Raw genomic sequence first — 24,754 nt, 5'->3', positions numbered from 1 at the left:
CAAAATGTGGTGTGTTGATACCCTGATTGTTTAATAAAGATTGTACAACTTTAAAGGTTCAGCTTTGCTCTACACCCAGACTCATTGAATAGCCAGTCCAGTGGTGGCAGGCAGCTTGTGATGTCATAAAGGAGATGCTTTGATCTGACTGAGATCCTTTGATGCTTTGATCCGAGAGGCTATGATCCAACTGCTTTAAAAGCCACTGAAAACACAAATATCAGTCAGAGTTCTTTAGAGTTCCCTGCAGGCGAGTTTACGATAAAGTGCTCCCAGCGTGCGTTCCCGTTGATGATTGCAGCCAGTGAATCCTTTTTCAACGTGAGATTTAACCACGAGCAGGACGGTGCAGCGATGACCATGATGGCCACGGAGCAGACCAAAGAACTGTGTGAAAGTCTTCAGGTGGACAAGTTTGACGAAGCGACGAAGGTACGGTGGCCCTGAAGTGCAAACCACAACAACAAATCACTAAACACATCTGCAAATTGAAAAACGCAACAACACATTGAAAAACGCAACAGCAAATCAGCAAATTACTGTTGTGTTTTTAGATTTGTTGTTGTGTTTAATGATTTGCTGTTGTGTTTTCCAATTTACAGTTGTGTTTTTCAATTTGTTGTTGTCTTTTTTTAATTTGTTGTAATGTTTTCTTCCCTTGCGGTTGTGTTTTTTCAATGTGAAGTTGTGTTTTTCAATTTGTTGTTGTGTTTAGTGATTTGTTGTTGTGGTTTGCACTTCAGGGTCACCATCTGAAGGACACTGAGGAACTGACCCGGATTAACCAGTCTTTGAGAGAGGAACTCCATGGACTGCAAGAAAAGCAGCAACTTCTCAAAACGTTGGAGGCCAAGAAAGAGGCCGCTGTCCAGGAGAACGTCGCTTTGCAGCAGGAGATCCGACGAATGTCCAGAGAGATTGGAGACGCAGCAACGTGCAGAGAGACGACAGCCGAACTGGTCGTTGCCACAGACGCCGCGGAACGTCACAACGAGGCGCTGAGGAAAGAGCTCCAGCTTCTCACCGAACAATATGAGACCGAACGCCCTTGGCAGGCCATGAGTGAGGAAAAAGCAAAACACTTGAATGAGCTCAAAAAGACCAATGACAATCTGCAAGAGCAAATCAAGCTGTTGGAGGAGCAACACCGGAGCAACGACAGTGCCAAAAAGACTTATGCTGAACTGGCGATTGAGTGTAATGTCCTGCAGAAAAAAGAGAAGTCCTTCAGTAAAACCTTCAGCAAGCTCTTCAAACAACTCCTGAAAGAAGAGGACTGGTCCGAACAGTGTGACTCGCTTCAAAAGGACATTAATGACCTCAATCAAAAACAGAACAGCTTGACGAAGGACATTGCCGCTTGTCACCAGAGTCTTCAGAGACGTAAGCAGAGCAAAGACGAGCACAAGTCGCTGGCAAAAGAAAAAACCTCTCTGGTCAAACAAGTGGCCTCTCTTGAGAAAGAGCTCAAAGTGCTGGAGACAAAGCAGTCAGAACTACAAGCCTTGGAGAAGGAGAGCCAAGCGATGGAGGTTAAAAACGCGGCGCTCAGACAATCTATTCTTTCGCTGGGAGGAATCGTGGACAACCTACGACGATCGCTTGAAGGCGAAAAGCCGCTGAACTCGAGGTACAGCAGTCTGGTAGTGGAGAGAGACGCACTCCTCCTGCAGCACCGCCTTCGACAGAAAGAATACAGAATGCAGAAAAGGCGTCGCGACAGAGGAGCTGTGCAAGTTTGAAATCAGCGACCTGGAAGAAGAAACCGAAAACCTGCGGCCTTCGCTCATCCTGAGCATTGTGAACATTCCTACTGGGCCATTGGACCCTCTTCATGTTGTGTTGACTGTGCTTCTTCTGCAATTAAACCCAGAAGAAGAGACTTTTCTTTAAAATAAATTATGATAACATACTGTAATTCTGTCTAAATGTGTTTATTTTAACAAACCAACCACAGCTTCTGAACGGTATTTGCGATATTTTCTACAGATAATCTTCAAAAAAAGAGGATTTCTTGATTTCTCTCTCTATAATAGTGTGTGTGTGTGTGTGTGTGTGTGAGCAGCTTGGGGTGATGTGAAAGCCGCTCCGAGGAGGCGGGGCTTAGTAGCAGTCCGGCCAATGACTGATTAACACAATGAGTGACTGGCGGGAAGTTAAACCAGTCAGAGACATTTCATGTCTGAGATTTTGGGGCGACTTTTAAATTTCCATGATTATAACTTATTTAAAGTTTGAGATGAAAAAACGGTGAGTCTCTGATTATTAACTGTGTCACATCTCTTCTAATTTAGCCGTTTCAAAAGACCAATTTGGCTGAAAAGCAGCAGGTCAAGTTCAACTTTCTCCTTCATAGTTACTTCTAAATGCTCATCCACTCTAGCACTCTATTAAAGTGAGGGTCATAAAGCCCTGCATGCTTATGTGCAAAGCCCAAGTCCAATCTGTTCTTGGATGATGAGAAGAATCTCATAATGAGAACTTCTACCAGGAGTGGGGTTCGAACCCACGAGGACTATCGTCCATTGGATCTTAAGTCCAACGCCTTAACCACTCGGCCATCCTGGTGTTCAACAGCAGGCCTGATAGCAGTGATTTAGCGTAGATAAAGATAAGAGGGGCGACAGCAGGGAATTCAGCAAACACATTACATAGATAAGATAGGAAAATCATTTCAAGAAAATCCAATGTTTCATTTTTAGCTTCTGGTGCATTTTCTTGTTTAAAATCAACAATCTGTGAGTGATATATCGAATGCTGAATGCGTGGAACCCCACTCCTGTTAGGGGTGTTTATTGGTGGCTCTGAAAGGCCATGAGACAAGCTCATGTGGAAATATCTTTGATTTTTACAGCCAAGATGGAAAGATGGAAAAAAAACAAAATATGCAAAAACGTGTCTAATTTTTTTAGGGTGAGGGTAAAAGTCTCAACTTTGTACCAGAAGTAGGGTACGATCGTCATCCTGGTGATCATACAAGCCTCAACAGACACTAGTTAAAAATAGTAGAGGTACAACCACAAGCCTGTTGTGGCGGCGTGAAAATGAGTTCAAATTTAAAAAAAAGAAACAACAGTTACTGCTGCTTGTAAATCGTCCTCCACAAACCACCGGTGAGGAAATGCGATCACTGCAACCCCCGAACGCCGTTTCGACACCGAGGAGCGAGGCAGCTAATCCTGAAAACACCCACAGCTGGTCTGAGTCACTCCACCAGCTGATGACTGGGATTTCCCCCGTGACTGATGGGTTGTCACCTTTTCTTCTTTCTTTTTTTTTTTTTTTATTTAATTTAGGTAGGCAGATTGGTTTTCTGAACAAACACAAAGCAGTCGGACGGGTTGGTTGTCCCATTCTCTCGCGTTTGAGCTGGCGCCTCGGCTCAGGTGCACTTTAGCACTGAGACCCGCCGGGTTATCGGCTCCCGGAGCTCTTGAGCCACGCAAAGGGGAAGTCGTGAGCCGAACACCTCCGAAAAAAGGGGGCCGGCAGGCGCGTCGTTGCGCAATCCACAGAGAAACCCGACTTGCCTGCCCGGCTCACCACAATCAGACGACGTGTTGCACTCAGCGTTTCCAAAGACCCGTTAAGCAACGCCTGCAGCAGGAACCCGGACTCAAACCATCAAACGCTGAGAAAATAAACCGTGCTTTTACTGATTTAAATAAGACGTCACAAGTTGTTGTTTTTTGTACAAATTAACAGTCCTTTAAAAAAAAAAAAAAAAAAAATCAATAATAATATTACTAAAGTATTCTGACATGAGGTGAATCATTGCTAATGACTGAGCAACTTCCCCCACATACACAAAATATCTACCCTCATGAGAGTGTAACCGTGCAACTCCATTCATTCAGGAAGTTTGTCGCAAGCACCTCTTCAAATTACTCAGCGCCCTTCACGTAGCGCTCGCTCTGATAAAGGTCGAGGACGCCTGCGTTCGGGGGAATCGCAGAGACGAGGTTCCCACAAACAGTCGGGAAATGTAACTGCCGTATCGCGTCGAATTCGCGTGGTTTGAAATGACTCTGGAGCGTCTTCTTGTGTCGTGTAACTTATTTTCTCGCACAGAAACCGAGATGAGTGCACCAGCAAGCAGATGTGAATCTAATCTTGATGGTCTGACTGTGGCTCAGTTGCAGCAGGGGAAGCAGCAGCAGAACAGCTTCTTGCACGGGTTGTTCCTCTTGTACCTCACGGCCTTCTTGATCTGAACCTCGGCCGTGGCGACGTAGTCCTCGGTGGCCCGCACGCTGGCCTCCACGTTGTCCAGCATGCCGCCCTGCTCCTCCACCAGCAGCGCCATCTGGGCGAAGAGCTCGTGGATGTCCCGGATGCGGCCCTCCAGCTCCAGCAGCTCCCGGTGCCGGCTCTCGATCTCGCTGAGGGCGGACCTGGCGCTCCTCCCCTCCGTCAGCAGGCCGTCGGAGAAGACGTTCCACTTGCCCGTCTCCATCATCTCGTCGATCTGCTCCCGGCTCACCTCCCGGCCCACGATCTCCGCCTGCCGCTGGATGCGCGTCTTGCAGTTCTCCCGCTGCGCCATCTCGGCCTCGTTGTACTCCGACATGGCGCGGTGGAAGGCGGCGGTCAGGGAGACGTACTGCGAGCGCGCCATGCGCGCCACCGCCGAGGCGGCGCCGTGCTCCTCGTCCAGGCGCCTGGACAGACGCCCCAGCTTCTCCAGCCGGGCGTAGACGCCTTCCCCCCGGGCCTTTATGTCCCGCCCCAGCGCGTTGGCGTCCCGCTTGATGCTGCTGATCCTCCGGACGGACGTGAGGAAGCGGGTGTTCTGCTTCCCCAGGCGCTTCACGTCCAGCGTGAGCAGCAGCATCTCCTTCCTCATGGCGTGGGCCTCCTTGTAGACGTCGTCCATCACGTCCTCGCCCTGGAACACGACGGCGTGCTGCTCCGGGAAGACGACGTCGCCGTCGTCGTCATCGTCGTCGTCGTCGTCTGCGCCGTGGGCGCGGCTCTCCGGCGGTCTGCGCTCATCCTCCGTCGCCTTGTAGGCGAAGACCTGCAGCTCAGACAGTCGGTCCTTCATCTCGCCTGAGACGAAGTCAAAGGAGGTTTATTGACTTTACAAGAAGTTAAGAATTGTGGAAATGCAACTAACTTAAAGTCTTATATGAATAAAGTTGAATTATCCTGACAACTTAAGTAGTTTATCACCAAATCTGGGTAAAAATCTCTAAACTAATGTCTTTTTTTTCCTTTCAAAAAACTCCGTGAACATTTTTTTCAGTCATTTAGTTCAATGTTTTGGCCTTTATTAATACAATTTCTTTGGTTTCTCATTACACGTGAATCACTTTGGGGCAGCATTTTGCGTGTGAAGGATGCAATACAAATAATATATTTCTCAACGAAACATTACTTACACACAACCTTAACATGCTACGTATATTCAGAAGTTATGTAGAAAACGGGAATAACTGTGGATTTGAACCGTTTTGAATATAACTGAAGTTTCATGACATTAGTTATCATAACTCAATTTTTAAAGAAGTGACCACACGTTCTTGCTCCTTGATGGGTTCCAATGTCTGAAAATACGTTCTCAAACGGTTCACTTTAGTTTTCTCCTGCTGTATTCGCTTAAAAAAAAAAAAAAAAAGTGTTAAAGTAATCTCACCAGGAGAATCAAAAGCTTCTTGTGGAGGGGATGCGAGAGAGGGAGACAAGCAGCTCCAGGAAATGACAGCATAAACGTAATTAAACGATTATTATCAGTATGGAAGGATTAAAAAAAAAAAAAAAAAGACAAAACAGTGATTGTACCCACCTCTGTGCGTTGTGCTGCGACGTTACACCATTAAAGTCTCCGGAGCAGAAGAGGTGAGTGCTGAGAGAGTCATTTCCTCTTTTCTTCTCTCGGTGATAAATGTGAATTTCGACATGGACCAGGGTGTGAAGCAGGAGCGCGCTTTATCTCGCAGACGCACAAGAAACAACTGGGCGCAGACCAGAGGCGCTTAAAGCGGAAGATGACGCCCTCTCTCTCTCTCTCTCTCTCTCTCTCTCTCTCACTCTCTCTCTTTCTCACCTCTTTCCTCCCCCCATCGCTCATTTCACAGCTTTTTCTCTCTCGGTGTGACTCCAGGAAGCAGGAGGTGCAAAACATCCATTAATAAGCGGTGCGACTTTGCGCATTTTTGCGCGCAAAACTAATTGATGCGTTCACATTTTGGACCAAATGCATAGTGGTTTGAAATCATGCTGCAGACTGGAGTTGTCTCTTTTTAATACATAGAATACGACTTCAACTTGAACGTGACACGTCATTTAAAGAATCTTTGTTGACGTCGTGTTGATAATAGGGGGAGATTTCCATCATGGGGAATTTCACATACAAGCGTTCATCTTCACAAGTATCAAGGATTAAAGGCTCATTTACATGGATAAAATAGCAACAAAGAAAATAAACTTAATTACCTAGAAATAAGAGGACTTAACTTCCCCACACGCCTCCACTTTGTATTGAATGAATGGCTTTTTTTAATGGTAAATTTCGTGTTTTGTGTTTAATGAACATGAGTTCAAAACTAAGATTAAAAAAAAAAAGTGGAAAACAATATGATGTCTTAATACATGAAGATGCGTATTGATCACCAGTGAAGTAAAATAATAGGGAAGTCAAAAACTAAATCTATTTTTGAATTTCTTTTATGAGACAAGTTAGGAGTCACTTCCTGCTTTTTTTTTTTCTTGTTTGTTTAACACAAACAATAACTACAGCGATTAGCACGTCTGTCTTTGCAGGGCACCGAGTGTCATCAGGGCGAGACAGAATGTTTATGGAAAACCTTTTGAAGACATCCAGGGAGAATTTTAGCCTTTTTTTTAAAAAGTGTTTTTAAACTGTCAGTTGTGAAACACAGTGTAATTCTGATCCGTTTTACTAGTTCTCCTCCCATATGAGGCCCAAATGCATCAATTTTGTTAGTTTTTTTGCTGAAGTTATCATCAATGTGGCATTTTCTGATCATTTTCTTTTACTTCTGCTGCTTCAGCTGAGATTGAGACTTAAAATGACCCAAAGCAACAACAAGAGACACAATGTTTTGAATAAAACATTTCCAAAGTTTGTGTTGGGGTTGTTTGGAGCAGGAGAGCTTAAAGTCCTAGTGAAATGAAAATTCGACCTCCAAAACACTCTGGCTGTCGCTTCTAGGATCCTTTTTATGCTAACTGGCTGAAGGGTAAAATGCTAAAACATGGCAATCTGCGAGAAAATAGCCGATAAACAGCGGTATTTTCGCTGCTGGACGGAGCTTCTGACAATAATAGAGTGACGTCACGGGTTGTACACAGAAGACTGTTCGTCCTCCATTCGTCCTCGTCTCCTCACCTCAGCAGCCGCCAGTTTTCACCTTTGAGGCTTTGAGGCTCCTGATTTCTGGCAGAACGACCGGCTTCCTGGATCCAACACGTCAAAGTGCTTTTCCCACTGCGGAATCACCGAGGATGAGTCCAGGTATTACTTGATCGTCTACTAGCCGCTCGTGCTAGCGGCTCCCGCTAGCCGCGCGAGCTAGCTAGCCGCTCCCGCAGCCCGTGCTCCTTTTCTCCTCTCTCTGGTCTCTTCCAGGCTCAATCTTTCATCAAGGCTCATAAAACGCCGACTATAACTTCAAAACACTGATAAAACTTAGATATTTAAGAGGAAACAAGCCGATATAAACACAACAGATGGAGATCTGCACAACTCTTGACGTCACGCCCACGAAGAAGAAGGATTCCCCCGACTTCCTCGGCTGGAGATTCAAAATTCAAATAACTTTGTTATGCGACAACAGTGGTGGGGCAGAGTCGGAGGAACCGTAGAAGTAGTCGCTCAACTATCGTTTTTTGCAAAGTAGTGTTTTACATTTCACTCGGCCTTTAACAGCTCGTTCCAGTCGCATTAAACTCAGTTGTAAAAACATGGAAAGCAGCTGCAAAACAGCTTCCTGAGTGGGTTGCTGTTATCGGACGCTACGGCTCTGTCCAGCTTAAAAACCCCGTCTTGAACGGCCCCCTCGGCGTTTCGCACGTTGTCCTGGATGCTCTCCACGGCCGGGACCTGCTCCTCCACCAGCACCGCCACGTCCAGGAACAGCTCCTGCACCGCCCGGATCCTCTCCTCCAGGTCGCGGAGCTCGCCGTGCCGGCTCTCGAGCCGCCGCAGCGCGGAGCGGGCAGTCCTCCCGCCCCCCTCCGACTGGACGCCGAACACAGTCGCTGCCCCCCCCTCCTCCTCCTCCTCCTCCACCATCTCCTCCAGCTCCCGCCCGCCGACGTCCAGGCCCGCCACCTCCATCTGCCTCTGGATCTGCCGCCTGCAGGCGTCCCTGTGGCTCGTCTCCGCGTCGCCGTAGCCGACCATCGCCTCGCGGAGCGCGCCGCCGAGGCACCGGCACTGCGTCCTGGCGATGCGCGCCGCGGGGTCGGAGCCGCCGCGCAGCGACTCCAGTCGCCCCCCGAGGTCGTTCAGGGTGTGCAGCCGGTGCAGCGCGGCCTCCGCCCTCCGCCTGACGTCCGTCCCGATCGCGTTGGCGTCCCGCCCGGTCGCGTCGTCGTCGTCGTGCGAGGTCCTGTTCAGGGACCGGCGGTTGACGTCCCTCAGCTCGCCGACGTCGATCTGGATCTGCTGGATTTGCAGGCGTATCTGCTGGGCCTCCTGCAGGACTGCATCCAGATGTGGCTCGGGACCAGATGCTGCTGCTGCTGCTGCTGCTGCGGGTCCAGCTGCTCCACGCGCCGTCACATCATCCAGCTCCACCGTGTCGAAACCGTCATTGTCAATCTGCACCTGCTGCAGGTGACTCAGCCTGTCCTTCATGTCTGAAGGAGACAAACGAGACGGCGACACATTTATACTTTAATAATGCAAATTCAAAGTTGTTGAAACTGTAAATATCTTGCAAAAATCTAAGTTACACAACATTCCAGTGACTTCACAAACCACAACACAAGTGTCATTCAGTTTTGATCATTCCACGGCACTTGAAATTCCAATAAATTGTAAAAAAAAATGGTTGAGAAAGAGAGGAAAGAGCAGGCTGATCAGACCACAAACTGATGATTCTGTGCTCGTTTCTGCAGGAAAGTACAGGAGGTGATGAAAAAAAACACACAAACTACAAGATTTAGGCAACATATATTTGTGAGAATTTGTAATGCAGTTAATGTAATTATCTTTCAAACAAAAGAGAACAACATTTCAACTTTCACCTGATCAAAACTAAATTACATATTCAAATAAAAACAATCAGCAGCCGCTTTTGTTGTGGCATCGATTCTTTAGTGGCTCAATGCACCATCTGGTGGTGCAAACCTGCATTACATGACTTAACAAGACGGGCCACTTTGGATAACTGGCCGACTTCAGAGGATATTCCACATCACAGTAACGTCTCATTCAGCTGCTTTTTCTTGAAATATTATCTTCAATATCAAAATTGTGGGAGAATTCAGCATGTCACACGTCAAAAACAACAACAAAAAAGGTAAAATCACAGATTATGCAGTGACTGACGAAGCTAGTTACAGATTCTCTCACCGAGCCTGACATTTTTGTGCTTGAAATGTGGAGACGGTGCAAAAATCCTCCAGGTCTCCAGTATCGAGTAATCTGAGATGAGTGCTGCTGATCCACATGGACATTTAATCTCACGTGGGACTCGACGGACAAGTTCCCAAGCAGTAACGTAAAGAATGAAAATTAAATGAGCTTGTAATTAAAGTAAGATGCTGTTTTTATAAAAACTGAAAAAACAAGAACAAAAAAGTCAAGGTTGCTCAATTTCTGTAAATGCTTTTAAAAGGTAAACATGAACCAGGAAGTGTTACGTTGCACTATGAAAAACAAATAATGATGTAAAGCAGAAGTAGTTTTATATATATATAAATATATACTTTGAAGAATGAACTTAATGGGTATGCATTTGACTACATATTCAGATTAATAACATTACCACACAGTCGGTGCCACTTTGCAGCTTCTCGGGAGCAACCAAAGGTTCCGGGGCCTTGCTCAAGAGCCGATCTCGGGATATGAACCAGCAACCTCCCTGTCATTAAACTCTCTTGTCAATCCTCCAAGAGGCAGAAGCAGCGGACGTGACTTGTGACCAGTAAAACTAAAGCAGAGAGGTTTCGCCACCTGTAGCGTCACGTCCAACTTGAGTCACACGTCATGACGATAATAATCACAATTGAAATATAGATTTTTTTTTTTGTTACCTCGAGATGTTTCTTCTTTTCCCCTCCTGAGCTCATCGAGCAAAACGTAGCCGAGTCCCGTGAGCGGCCTGAGCGCTGAGCGACTTTCCAGACATGATAACTATCATCTGACCTGCGAAAGAGGAGAGCGTCTCAGAAAACAAAACTTTCTGCATTCCTCTTGCGTCACATGAAAAACTGTGACGACGACTGCAGGACGACTCGTCCATGAATGAGTTGTCAGAATTTGGGGGGAGAAAAGAAATCCCGTACAATGTACTTTTTTACATATTGTTATTTGTAATGAATATTTCATTTTTTTTTTCATATATGTCCATATATATTTATTGTAGCGTATCACACCGACACTGGCCTGGTCACACTTCAGATCCAACCCTAAAGACTGCTTCATAATTAAATATATACACCTTATCTTTTTTGTGACAAATACACTTTATAATCCTTCCAAATGTGTCAAATATACTTTAAAATCCTTCAAATCAATAATTCTGAAAAAAAATGAGTCGTGGACGAGATGATGATAATAATAATAATAATGATAATAATGATGATGATGATGATAATAATAATAAGAAGAAGAAGAACAATAATAATAATAATGATAATAATAATAATGATAATGATGATGATGATGATAATAATAATAATAATAATAACAATAATAATAATAATAATAATAATAATGCTTTTTTTTCTGGGTTGCTCACGGTGAAGCGTGATGAGAGATCATGGAGGTCACGTCAAGATTTAAAAAAAAAAAATCAAGAACAGAAGCGACGGACGCTGCGCCAGAAGCGGAAAATAAAAAAGGAAGTATTTCAGATATGCTATCTTCAAAACGGCCTTTGACTGAAACAGTCATACGTGATAAGAAATCATGAAGGCGAGTTAAAAAAAAAAAAAAAAAAAACTTTATTATATTCACCCGGTGTCTCAACTCAAGCGAGGGCACGCAAACGGAAACCACCAAGTCACCATCAATCACGCAGCCAGGAAAAGAGGATGAAGTATTTTTGGATCAGTCGATGACTAGTTTCCACTCGTGATTCGTCGTTTCCATCAACGGCCTTGAGTTTTGAGTCACTCCGCCTTTGTTTCCCAAAGCGACTTTATTTGTCTGACGGCAGGTAGAAGCTAAAATAAAATGCTATTTCACATCACAAGCTTGTTTACCAACTTCACTCAAGTGACTCAACACTGCCACCTACTGTGCACATGCACAACTTAAATTGATCACATTGTCACTTTAAAGTTCGTTGCTTTCTCTGATGTACTGTGGAGCAGGTACTCAGCTTTCAAATATTTAATATATCAGCGTGTTATTTAACTATGTAAATGCTTAAGCCTGGTTGATGGTGTAATAAAAGCACTGATGATATAAAACGACAAATGTGACATTCTGTACATTGTTTCCAATAAGAATCAATTCATCCACTGGCGTGAAATGTTTATGGTCTTTGAGTCTGTCCTCAAAACAAAACAGAAAGCATCAGGAAATATCGCGTCAATTCAAGACCAGCATGACAGTTACTCAGTGAAATATTTATTTCTTCTTTTCATTTCATTTGTATTCTCGTTGTCAGGAGTCTAAAAGCAGGTCGTGTCACGTGATGAGCTTCCTGCAATGTTTGTTTCTTTTTCCTGTGACTTGCTTGGTCTTGTCTTGGTCTTAAATATCTGTGGTAGTTTAGAAAGTAAAAGTCGTCTGCCACATGTCGGTGTTCCGACTTGTAGTTGTAGTAATAATAGTGGTTGTAGTTATAGCGGTGGTCGGTATAGTAGTGGAGGTAGTAATCATAGAAGAGGATAAAATAGCAGTGGTAGTTATAATAGTGGAGGTAGTTATACTAGTGGGAGTAGCAATCATAGTAGTAGTAGTGGTAGTATTAATAGTAGTAGTCATAATAATGGAAGCAGTAGTCATATGTGGTGTGTGGTGTGGTGGTGGTACTACGACTAGTAGTACTAATAGTGGTAATAATTCTAGAAGTGGTAGTAGTATTAGTAGTGGTAATAGACGTAATGTTAGAGTAACTAGTAGTAGTAGTAGTAGTAGTAATATTAGTGATAGTAATATTTGTACTGGTAATAGATCCAATGTTAGAGGAAGTAGTAATAGTAGCAGTGGTCGTAGTAGTAGTAGTAGTAGTAGTAGTAGTAGTAACAGTAGTGGTAGTAGTAGTAGTATTAGTAGTAGTAGTAGTAATATTAGTGGTAGTAATATTAGTAGTGGTAATAGATGTTATGTTAGAGGAAGTAGTAATAGTAGCAGTGGTCGTAGTAGTAGTAGTAGTAGTAGTAGTAGTAGTAGTAACATTAGTAGTAGTAGTAGTAGTAGTAGTAGTAGTAGTAGTAGCAGTAGTAATATTAGTGGTAGTAATATTAGTAGTGGTAGTAGACGTTCTGGCAGTGGAAGCAGTGATAGTAGCAGTGGTAGTATTAGTAGTAAGAATAGTAGTCGTAGTATTAGTAGTAGTAGTAGTAGTTTCTCTCGTGACTCTTTTATTTTGAATAGAAGAATCCCCGCGCGTGATTGGTGCGCTTCGCCGTGACGTCACACCGGAAGCAGCCACGCAAGCGACTGGAATCACAACATTACATCTAAAGTCCCTGAACTCTGCGCCATGTCGCTCAATTGCACCCGCTCGCGTTGAGTTTTCGTGACGGCGCCGGCTTCGAAGCGTCTCGGGGAGGCAGCAGTGGCCGGGAAAGCGGAACCGGTTCTCTCGCGGTGCTTTAAAAACATGCCGCTTGTCGCTATGAGAGCTAACTACCAGCAGCGGCTAGCGTTAGCTGGCAAATGGCTGCTGGGCTGCGCTGCCTGTCACTGGAACAAGTGAGTGAAATGTCCCACTGAATCCTCAATGTACAGCTAAAACAAAAATAAAAAAACACCAGGTTGCTACCGGAGAAGAAAAATACAGACTTCTGCTTGAGATTTACGAGACACTTAAGAAAGTAAAGTGAAGGGGAAATACTTTATTGAAGTATTTTTGGCTACTTCGTGTTTACTGTGTTGTTAAATGTGATTTGCACCGTGTAATCTCATCTGCTGTAAATGTATCTATGTAATATAGTCATAATAACTCTATTGATTATTGCTCTTATCTGTACTTCAGCTTTGAGTAAAAGAACATTATTATTATTATTATATTATTTGGAAGCAGAATGACCTTGATTTCAGGTCGAGGACCTGAAATCAAGGTCATTCTGCTTCCAAATAAACTAAAACGTGTTTCAAAAATGCATCCTTATAACATTTATCCTTCATATTTTATCTTACACAATGTAGTTTTACATTTTTGACTGTTAATCAGAATGTAGGTATTCTTTACAGATGTGATTCATTGAAAGGTTGATATTGAATTATATTATATTATCATATTGACGATTAATGATATTGGATGTGTGTTTGTTTCAGATGACAAGACGACGGGCCGGTGTTGAAGCTGTGAAGTGACGCCGTTTTGCTCGGCAGCATGCGACCCGCAGGCTCCCTGTCGCCCCCGTCTTCATTTTGCCTCCTGACCAAAACCTAACGTCGGTTTCCGTCGCGATGCCTCGCCTGGAAGAGTTGGCCAACGTTGCCCTCCGGGTGCCAAACATACTGGTCCTGGACCTCCTTTATAAATGTGACATTGACGGTCTGACGGTGCATCTCAAGGCCAAAAACGAAGACATGCTCTTCAAATACAAGTATGTCCTCTGGAACGTGTATTACCTTGGTAAGTAGACGCAATCATGAAGAGGTCCAGCGTCCATTCGTGTGAACGAATCCTCTGTTTCACATCAACATGTTGTCATTTCTATCCACTATAACTGTCCTGTTTCGTGTTAATCTTAATGCGCGTTTGTCTTTCAGGTCACGTGATCAACCTGGTGGTGTTGGTTCTGCCGCTGAGGCACATCGTGACGCTCTACCTCCACATCCTCACTGCCCTCCTCCTTTACATGGGACATCAGATTTCCAAGTGAGGGTCTTTGGTGTGATTTCTCCTGCCGCAAATAGAGATTTAATGAATGACTCGGTGACAAAACTGAAAATGGGATGTCTCAATAAATAATGCGGTGTGATTAGCAGGTATTTTGTTAAGTTGTTGCATGAAGTCTACTACTGTTGCATCTGCATTAAAGCTTATTTTAGCGTTTTAATTCATCCACGTTTGACTTATTATTATTGATGCTGCATATTACTTATTATCTTGATTTAATCATCCAAGGGAAAAGTGTCCCGCTGACCCAGTCTCCTGTCAGTTGGGCTCCCGATGACCCCCCCCCCCTCCATATTTGAGACATACGTGTTGTTTTGCAGGGACTATGTACGAGAGGAGCTGCAATACGGGTATGAAGGAGCGGTGTACCGCGACTCTGCAGCTTTCAACAGATTAGTCTCCGCCATGACAAGTGAGTATCAAACCAGAACACATAATTACCTTTCAATTTTTATTTAATTATTATTATTTTTTTAATATAATGTAATAAAAGCTCTCTTACGCATTTAAAAAAACAATAGAACCGCAGGCGTTTCCCCACTATCTCAACCCCGAGGCTGAAGACGTAATCAAATCCACCCGAGACGGTTGTTTGCGTACATAAACAGTAAAATGTTTCACACGTTTGTTCGTTTCCACCGCAGGTCTGATTATTCTCAGCACCCTGTGTGCCTTCCTGATGAAGACCAGAAAGGTGTGGCTGTTCTCGGTCCACCTGCTCCCCCTGCTGGCGCGGCTCTGCGCTGCGCCCCACGCCACGCTGCTGGCGCTCAACACCCTGTCCATGGGCCTGACGGGGGCGGCCGTCGCCCTCTTCCTCCTCTCCAATCTCTTTGTGCCATATCGACTGGCCAGGGCTGCCTACTCCGAGCTGCTCCACCTGGAGGTTTCTCACACCTTTCCTCTCACATTTTAATTCTTAGCATGTTGGGGGGGGCAAAAATAAAAGATTTGTGGAGTGAGTTTCATGAGGTTTTACACCGTTTCTTCATCTTTTACCAAACAAGGTTTTATTATTATTAGTTTAGGGTGTTTAGAGAATAATCTCGCTTCAGTTTTAAGGATTGCTTCACCTCTTTACCACTAAACCTACTGGTTTGTTCAAATTATGAACATGTTGGAACTTTGGAACTGCAGAAATTACTTCAAAAACACAAACATCTCCTGAAAAAGACAAGACATTTTTTTAAATTAAATCTGAATATTAGCTTTGCAAAATCAAACGGGACCAATAAAAGTTTACTGTATTGATCACGTTGGTAAACACATAGTTGATCCCTCTAATAACAAAATGTTTACCTTTATTCAAACTTACATTTTCTCCTCATTTTTGCACTCAAATAAATATCTACAGGTAGAATCAGTGATAATAAACCATAGAAACTGGCTTTCAACTTTGTTTGGATCCCAACTTATTCCTAAACCAACATTTCTTATGTTTAACCAAAATTTTCACACTTGAGGTTTTTAATGTTGCAACTAATTGAGCTTTTTATTGATAATTTCTCTAATATTGGTGACAGATTGTTCCATTATTTCTATAAATGTCTTCAAAGTATTTTAAATTAAATAATTACAGCTGAAATTTTAAGGTTTTTAATGTCACAATTACAAAAACATTGAAATTTGGTTCAGCACTCTCCGCAGTAGCAGCATTAAGAGATAAATAATGTAAAGTAATGTTAAAATCAGATTTAAAAAATATGTACAACTGAAATATATACAAAAAAAATCATAGAAAATGATGTGATCATTATATAACTACATAATAATTCAATTGAAAATGGAAAAAGTGGGGGGGGGGAATCAGATGTTATGATATATTGTGGTATTTTAATGCTGTATTTCATGACTTGAAAGCAAAAAAAAAATAGATCAAAGCGTCTTGTGGCCCAGGTGATGGAGCTCTACAGGCTTCTGGCGGTGGGAATCTCTCTGTGGAACCAGTTCGCCGTCCCGGTGCTCTTCAGCGTCTTCTGGTTCGTCCTGTTCGTCGTCCAGCTGTGCTCCGACGCCATGTCGGCCGGCTCCTCCGCCGCCCATCAGGGAATCATGTTCTTCCTGCTCACAAGGTGCGGTTTTTGTTTTGTTTTTTTGCGTGGCGGGTGTTATTATATGTATTAACGTCTTCCTGACGCGGCGTCTCGTCTCTGCTTGAACTCCCGCAGTGTCTCCGAATGTTGCGCCACGCCGTACTCCCTCCTGGGCCTGACCTTCGTGGTCTCCTATCTCGCTCTGGGTCTGCTCAACCTATGCAAGTTCTACCTGGGAGGATACGCCGCCGTTCAGAACGACAACGTCATGCACAGGTGGGGGCGTTTTTTGGGGGGTCTGCGTCTAGAACAGGGGTCGGCAACCTTTAATGCTCAAAGAGCCATTTGGTCCCGTTTCCCACTGAACACAACACTCAAAGAGTGTTACACATTTTATTTTGACAGTCCCACAGGAAGACCATGCCAGGATGACACGACACACAAAACCTTCTTCACTGCTGGTTGACGACTTACAACTAATAAACTAAACTACATGAACGAAGCAACAAAAACACAATTATTAGCAACACTACAAACCTAACATAACCCCCAATAATTACATTTAAAACACGACAAACAGAACCTCCCATAATGCATTGCAGCTATCAGCTCCTATATTGCTACACATTATTAGGGATTGTTAGAACCATGAGTGTGAGTGGTGTGGCTTTAAATGTCCTTTAGTTGTTGTGTAACTCACTATTGTTTGCCGTTCTCAACAAGTCTGCAATGAACCTCCCGGAATTGTCGGCGCTCCGCAGCGCAGCGGTTTTACTGTGAAAGGTACAGGAAGCTCCCGGCTTCAGACACCAGTTGAGCCGCTGTCATGACCTGCAGCCGCAATTCTACGTTCTTCATGCCATTATTGTTGCGTAATGACGTCACGTCGCTGCGTCGTTCACGACCCGCCTACATTTTACTCCACTCTTTGTAGCGGGACGGCGCTCTGGGTGGCGCCTTGCCTCCTTACGTCCGTCCGGGATGAACTGCAGTGGGACGGAGGCTCCAGGAGCCGCAGTGGAGGGCCCAAAGAGCCGTGGGTTGTCGACCCCTGATCTAGAATGTCATATATTATTCCTTCACGTAGTTCGATTTGCGCGTCCTCGGTTTCGGTTTTATCACTTTATGGTGAGATAAAGTTGTCGAACTCGTTTTAAACGTCCCGACGGTTTAGATGTAACCTCCGCCCCCCGCCCCATTTCCAGAGGGGTGACGGAGGGCGTCACGCTGCTGCTGCTCGCCCTCCAGACGGGCCTGCTGGACATGCAGGCGCTGCAGCGCACCTTCCTCCTCAGCATCATCCTCTTCATCGTGGTGACTTCAACCCTGCAGTCCATGATCGAGATAACGGATCCCATTATTCTGTCGCTGGGCGCGTCGCGTAACAGGTACCGGCAGCCACCGGGAATTTTTTTTTTTTTTTTAAGATAAGAGTCTGTGGTTTGAAAAAACAAAAAAAATAATCCTGAATTCGTTTCTGTGCTCTTTCAGGAGTCTGTGGAAACATTTCCGAGGCCTCAGCATGTGTCTGCTCCTGCTGGTTTTCCCGGTTTTCATGGCTTATAAAATCTCCCAGTTCTTCCTCATGGACTTCTGGCTGCTTATATTGGTGTCCAGCTGCATGCTGACCTCTCTTCAGGTACCAACAGCCAAGAGTTTGTCAATGTGGGGGGAAAAAACGAAGCCTTAAGTTTGAGTTTTGCAAGATGTTGGCTCCCCCTGGTGGAAGAAGACGGTATAACGTTCCTTTTCTGTAGGACAGACGTCACAACACGTGTCTCTTCTGCTGTCTCCTTATTTCTTCATGATAAAAAAGGAATAGTAAAATTTAAAAAAAAAATCAAGACACTTTACTGGCATTTTACCAGGAAATATCAAGCAATTAAAAACCAAGAGCTTAAAATAAAAATAATTTATTTTACAATTAGACTCTTTACATACAACCTTACGTCTTCAGTCTCACTGGGGGGGAAATAAGGAATTTCTTCAAGGAGATTAAAAGGTTTTAGTTTAGTTTAGTTTAGTTTAGACACATGAAACACAAAGAGGAGAAGTATATATAATATCTGGTTACTAAGTAATTACTGACTATAAATATGCAAGTTTTCAATTGAAATCTATTGTCAAATTCTATAAAACAACAAAAAAGCGATAGAAGTGTCAAAAGAAGATGATATTTTAGACAAAAACTTGTTGTTTCATGTCATTTTACAATATTTGAAATGTAGGAAGATGTTTTTTTTTTTTTTTAAAGAACTAATTGTGCATTTTGTTGTTGTTGTTGTTGTTGTTGACGCTCCTCGCAGGTTACCGGCACCATGCTGATCTACTCCCTCTTCATGGTGGAGCTGTTCCGCAGCAACCCCATCGAGAGCCTGGACGAGATCATCTACTGGGTGAACGCCGTCAGCCGCGTGCTGGAGTTCGTGGTGGCGCTCTGCGTGGTGGCGTACGGCACGTGGGAGTCGCTGTTCGGCGAGTGGAGCTGGATGGGCGCCTCGGTCATCATCATCCACTCGTACTTCAACGTGTGGCTGCGGGCGCAGTCCGGCTGGAGGAGCTTCCTGCTCAGGCAGGAGGCGGCCAAGAAGATCAACTCGCTGCCCCGGGCCACGGCGCCGCAGCTGCGGGAGCTGAACGACGTGTGCGCCATCTGCTTCCAGGTCGGTCGGCGAGACAAAACCGCGGCGTCAAGGCTGACGTGGAGGCGGTGCTTAATTTTCAGGTCGATTAACCAAAGCGGGGATCAGGATTTTAGCTTTTTGTTTTAAAAAAAAAATAGATAAAACTTCATATACACAGTGGTTGTCCCTGGATTTTTTAATAATAACTCACAGCTCAGTGTGATATTGTCCCCAGTATGACCCCCCCCCCCCCCCCATCGTTATCACATAGAGCTCCCAACAAATAATACTTCCAACCTTCAGCCGGAGACGAGCCGCAAAGTGAGATATAATAATGGCACAAAATGTACTAAACGAACAATAGCTGTGGAAAATTAAACATTTTTCCCTGCATGTGCAGCCGTCTGCTGCACAGAAGATCCAGAAGGTTCTGTCACATTCCAGTTAATAAATCTATACAAATTGACTTCTGTAGTAACAAACTAAAATGTTCAGGTGAAAGAAACCCTGATTAAAAAAAAAAACAATGACGACAAGAGGCGAGTTTTGTGATATTATTGCAGCTAAAGCGTCTTAAGTTCTCTCTTTGTTCAGTCAATTGTAACAAGTGGAGAATCGAGAATTAATTCGCTGCAAGTGTTATAAGAGTTACCCTTTCTGTGTGTATTTCCAATACCCGACAGTTACTACCTTTTTAAAGCCGGTTTTTCCCGTATCTCCACTTTGGCCCAACCCCTTTCCGTACTGGTCATTTGCATTTCTTTGGCTTTGAGCCATGTTTTGTTTGTTTTTTTGTTTTGTTTTGTTTTCACCTTCAATACAATGTCCCTGATTTATCGTCAAGGAAGCAGTGAGAGAAATTCTTGTAATCCGTAATCGGGAGAGCAGATAAAGACGAGATAGTTAGAAGGAAATCTCCCGGTGAGGAGTCGTAAAAGTTTAGATAGAATCCACGCCGGGGAAAATAGACCTGAAGTTCAGTCGTTTTTTTTGTATTTTATTCTTGACCTACACTTCAAAAATCTTGAAACACACAATGTCAGAATATTGAAATATGATATTAGTTTAGGTGAGTTTCCTATTTTTTAATTTGTTGATTATAATTATGACATTCCCCAAAAAAACACACTTAAAAAATCAGTTTTTGAAGTTATATGTGAAGACAAAACTGACAATTCTATTTTTCAATACTAATACATTTGTTCAAGATGCACCGATATAGAATAGAAATCACTTAAAATAAATCTGTCAAGACATTTCTACTGGTAATTGAAGGTAATCGCATTGAGAACATTACACATGCATTTATTTGAACAAAAAAACAACAACATATTGTCACTTTTTTCACCTTTAATTCGATTAAATGTTGTTTTCTTGCGACGACCGATGCCTGAAATTAAACAAAAACATTGTTCATGACTTTAAAACGGATGCAAGTTAGACTATAAGCAGAGACATTCTAAAACATCTATAAAGATTAGACATTTCCTATGAGTGGCTGTATAATATAGTATTTGCATAGTTTTAATTATGTTAAAGTTCATTTTAAAAATGTAATTACTTTGATATAAAGGTTGTACACAGAGATCTGTTTGAGTTTTAACCGGACGTCGTTTCTCCCGCCACAGGAAATGAGCGCCGCCGTCATCACCTACTGTGGCCATTTCTTCCACGGTAACTGTCTCCGCAAGTGGCTGTACGTCCAGGAAACCTGTCCCATGTGTCACCAAACGGTCCGGCCCACTGCGCCGGGCGGCGACGACGACGGCGACCCGCCGCCTCCTCAGGGCGACGCCGGGCGAGATCCGGCTGCGGAGGAGGAGGGGGAGGGGGAGGGAGAGGAGGGGGCCCACAACCCGGACAGCGGCGCAAACCAGGAGATGCAAAGTGAGGATGTGACTCCTGATCCCACTGAGCAGCAAGAAGAGGAGGAAGAGGAAGAGGAGGAGGACGAGGAGGAGGAGGAGGAGGGGGGAAGGTTCCAGAGAGGAGACGGTAGCGACCGGCCGGCTGAACCTGCCAGCGACGCCGTTCGAGGTCTTCGCTTTAGCTCCAGTGGAGACTTTGTGGGATTTGTCAGGCCGGCGTTACCAGGGTACCTTCCGACTCCTTCGCTTCCAACTCTTGACAGACTCTCCCGGTGTCGGGAACGTGACAGAGACTCGCCGCTGCCCTCGACGTTTAAACCCGCGAAGGACGACACGTTAAAGGGTCAGACCGAATCAACGGGACCCGAGGACCGTGTTGACGGGACGCCGGACTCGCGTAGCAACTTCGATCCACCGGAGGGAAACGGTACCGGGAACTATAACGGGAGTGTGGAGATCCAAGCCGCCGTCAAATCGCGCAATCAAAACTCTGAACTCCCGGGGGGAGGGGAACGTTTTCAAAACCACCACGGTAACGGCACGTCCTCGGACTCCACCGCGGGGGCTGCGGCGGTCCGACAGATCCGTCGGTCGACTTCCTCTTGCACAACCACGGACGGCAACGACTGACCGAACGAACGACCGACCGACTGACCTGCAATCAGTGCCTTGAAGGGTGTGAAGGACTTGTTCTCTGTCAGCAGGGAAGAATCAAAACACATTTTGCCTTTTTGTATGTGAATCGTGGGGGGAAAGTGTGGCTGCGTCACGCAGCGCTGCTTGTTGGGACGCAAGCACATCCGGAGGGGGTCGGTGGGTTTCCGTCTGCCCGCGCAGACGCACGCTAACCAACCGCCAAGATGTCCGCCGGCGTGGCTCAAACGGGAGTGGAAGGTATTTGGTGCGCGGGGGAGACGTCTGCGCGTTCACCCGGCGGGACGGCGTCGTGTTCCAACCCGCAGCAACGTGACATTTTTTTTTAGTGTGGGAATACAATCAGGCGGCGAGGTGAGGGGCGAGCGTCTCCCAAGTCCTTCCCTCGCACTCTTTGTCTCGCCGGAACAGGTTCATGCTCCTTCTCATCTTAAACAAAACGAGTATAGAAGATATGTGTGCCGTGAGGAGCTCGGGGGGGAGGGAGGGGCGGGCGGGGTTTGTTATGTAATCTTGTCTTTGCTCTCTTCCCGAATCCAAACGTGTGTTTCGAGTGAATTTGCGTGTGTGCTACCGCTGCGGCGGAGCTTAACCCTCTCCGGTACGTGTCCCGCCCCCCCCGCCCCACTCAGCTGGGACCACCTTAATGTGGATAGATATTTTTTTGGTACGTGAGGGGGGGACCGTTGTTCTCGTTACGACATGCAGCGGCGTGACGTCGGCTCCACGTTTTCTCCGTGGGGAGAAAGATTAAAAACAACAAAAAACAAAACGAGAGAGAAATGTATGTTTAACCAGACAGTGTAACGAATGTGCTTCGGTTTAGCAAATAATTTGTCTGGGCTGAATATGACAGTGAAATTATGTTGCGCTTTCGTGTAAATGTAAAGAAGATTGTGATCAAGAATAAAATGAAAATGTGTGTAACGATAGCGGGTGATGTTCACTTGTTTGTTTTGTGGTTTTGTTTTTCTTTTCCTCTTCTCCTCTTCCGCTTTTGTGTTGCAGCCGAAGTGACGGACTGGAATACTTCTTTTATTTTCAATCAGTCGTTTGTACGCCGGCCCCTCTCATCCTCCTCCCAAGACTTTATTTTAATGTTGTGACTGTTTTCTGTGATAAATAAATTATGACGGCGCGTATAAACCATTATCCAACGGGTAAAAGCTGCCCACTGCCACACCGTGCAGCTGGATGACACTGTGGATCAAATAAATAATTGACGGCACGATTCTTCATATCTTAGCAGGCGGTGGCTTTTGTTTGTCTCCTTTTTGTTCCGTTTCTACCACTTAGGAGATCATTTCTACTTCCCCTTTCAATTCATTTCATTTCATTGGCCTTTATTTAGTCAGGAGAACCACATTGGGATTAACAATCTCTTTTACGAGTGTAAGTACAGCAGTACATAAAATAAATTTACTGTGTCAACAATAGTAAAATGTTCTTAAACACAAAAATGGCAAAAAAGCAAGTACGTGAAATACAAATAAAGAGTACAGACACAGAGAGCAGTTTAAAATAAGTGAGGTAAAATAGTTTTTTCTTGTCTCTGTTGTCGTTTTTCTCCTCTTAATGTGTGTTTTGCCTGAATCTGTCCTTGCACTGCAAATGATTTGGCACGTGTCAAGATTTAAAATCTTACCGTTAGACACTGGAGATAATTTGACTTCTTTCAAAAGTTATTTGCTCATTTTTAGTCCTTGATTCTACAATATAATCTTACATCTAGATTTTAATCATCTTATTTCAAGGTTTCTCATCAAGTGAGGTAAAATGTACTTACTGTATAGATGGATTCTATAAATTCAGTGTATGTCTGCACTGAGATTTCTATCAAACTAGTCTCACAGCTAAGTGAGTTTGTAAAAACAATCATAAGAATTTCTTCATTTTTTTGTATTTTGCACCAGAACGTTTGATTAAAATTGGCATTTTGTCAAGAGTGTTATAATTTTCCAATAGTAATTGTTTGGTTTTTGCAAAAATATAGACATTTTTCATCACTTATACTCTGTGCCACAATAAAGGAAAATTTTAAAGTTGAAATTTAAAGGTTATTATGGTACTATTTTGCCGGTCTGGCCCAATCAAGATGAAACTGGGATCCTTAACTCAAGGCCATGGCCAGGATTTTTTTCGGGGGGAGGTTAAGTTATACACATTACATTGTTTATTAAATTGAACGGTGCAATAAAAATCTGTTTTGCATAATAAATGAACTAACTTAAGTATTTTTAATTTCAAGCAGTTTTTTAAAATCCCAATGGCAATATTGTTTTATCACGCTTTGTAATTGTGATAGATTGTTATGCAATGATTTTAAAACTACATTCTTCATTTGTGTAAGACTTTTATCTCCCAGGCGTTCTCGGCTCAATGCATACCTAAAAGCATGTAACATATGCCAGGCCTTTGGAGGCACTGTGACTCACCAAACGCACCAAAAATACACAAAAACCATAGAAATATATAAGTTCACTTCATTAGCATTTTAGAATTTCACCACTCTGGGGCCACGTTTACACGTACCCAGGTATTTGAAAAAAAAATTGCGATATTTCTCAGCATTTCGGTCACAAATTTACACATTAATCCAGCTATGATTTACCACAAACCATTATTCCTGAAAACTCCGGGCCACATTGGAGATGTGGATAAACTCTGTGTCTCCGGTTGCATCTAAAGGGGGAGATATTTACATCACAATTTGTCTTTTTCCAGGATTCTGATTGTCTGTCATGACTTCATGCTTCTCGTTACACTGCCCCCTACAGGCTTGGCATGCTCATAGTAGCTCTGAACCAGGTGTATATGCAGTGCGTGTTACAATGAAAATTTGTTTTTGTAAAAGTTGAGGGCGAACTATCCGTTTTTGATAAAACCAAGGTACGTGCAAACGTGGCCTTGGGACTCGTATTTGAAAAAACAACAACAACAACAACAACAAAAAAACCACTGCTGGTGTGGCTGAACGGCCAAAAACGGTGTGTTTATGTAAAATGACCTTTTCTTGTGGTAGGCCTCTAAAATAAAAATGAAAAGTAATTTTAAAAAAACAACTGAAATTTTTTACATCCAAAACATGGTATATTTGAAGTTCTTTACATTTCAACGATCATCTGACACTCAAAAAAAAAGAAAGAAAAAGTAAATAAAATGTGGGTCACAGGTGCTCAAAATGCTGACAAGTCTTGCCCGGTTAGTCATACATTATTTATTTTTTTCTTTTTTTTCTTTCTCTTTTTCTCTCGAACAGGCTCGTAACCAATCTGCCATCACATCCGGCCCCGGCGTCACTCGCTGCGCAGCCGGCTGCACCTCCTGCCCGCAGCAATAAAGCCTCCGCTCGA

At 44.0% G+C, this 24,754-nt stretch overlaps 3 protein-coding genes across 3 annotated transcripts; 1 reads left to right on the top strand and 2 right to left on the bottom strand.

The window, feature by feature from the left end:
- Positions 1–4,132: 4,132 nt before the first annotated feature.
- stx11a (syntaxin 11a) lies at positions 4,133–5,047 on the bottom strand (the record flags this gene model as incomplete). Its single annotated transcript, XM_080512583.1, has 1 exon — positions 4,133–5,047. One exon carries the CDS (start codon positions 5,045–5,047, stop codon positions 4,133–4,135), a length of 915 nt encoding a protein of 304 aa, XP_080368709.1.
- A 2,868-nt stretch (positions 5,048–7,915) lies between these two features.
- On the bottom strand, positions 7,916–8,827 carry LOC308142760 (syntaxin-11-like; the record flags this gene model as incomplete). The annotated part of the gene is made up of 1 exon (XM_080513314.1): positions 7,916–8,827. The coding sequence occupies one exon, from the start codon at positions 8,825–8,827 to the stop codon at positions 7,916–7,918; it is 912 nt and encodes a 303-aa protein (XP_080369440.1).
- A 3,997-nt stretch (positions 8,828–12,824) lies between these two features.
- LOC308142234 (RING finger protein 145) lies at positions 12,825–22,487 on the top strand. The gene is made up of 11 exons (XM_080512582.1): positions 12,825–13,066; positions 13,652–13,955; positions 14,093–14,201; positions 14,543–14,634; positions 14,867–15,108; positions 16,119–16,294; positions 16,391–16,531; positions 17,461–17,643; positions 17,747–17,894; positions 18,562–18,918; positions 20,508–22,487. Exons 2-11 carry the CDS (start codon positions 13,787–13,789, stop codon positions 21,375–21,377), a joined length of 2,487 nt encoding a protein of 828 aa, XP_080368708.1. The 5' UTR covers positions 12,825–13,066; positions 13,652–13,786; the 3' UTR covers positions 21,378–22,487.
- The last annotated feature ends 2,267 nt before the right edge of the window (positions 22,488–24,754 follow it).

This window comes from Blennius ocellaris (genome assembly GCF_963422515.1).
Source record: "Blennius ocellaris genome assembly, chromosome: 17".
Taxonomy (NCBI): domain Eukaryota; kingdom Metazoa; phylum Chordata; class Actinopteri; order Blenniiformes; family Blenniidae; genus Blennius; species Blennius ocellaris.
This window is presented reverse-complemented; position numbering and strand designations above follow the sequence as displayed.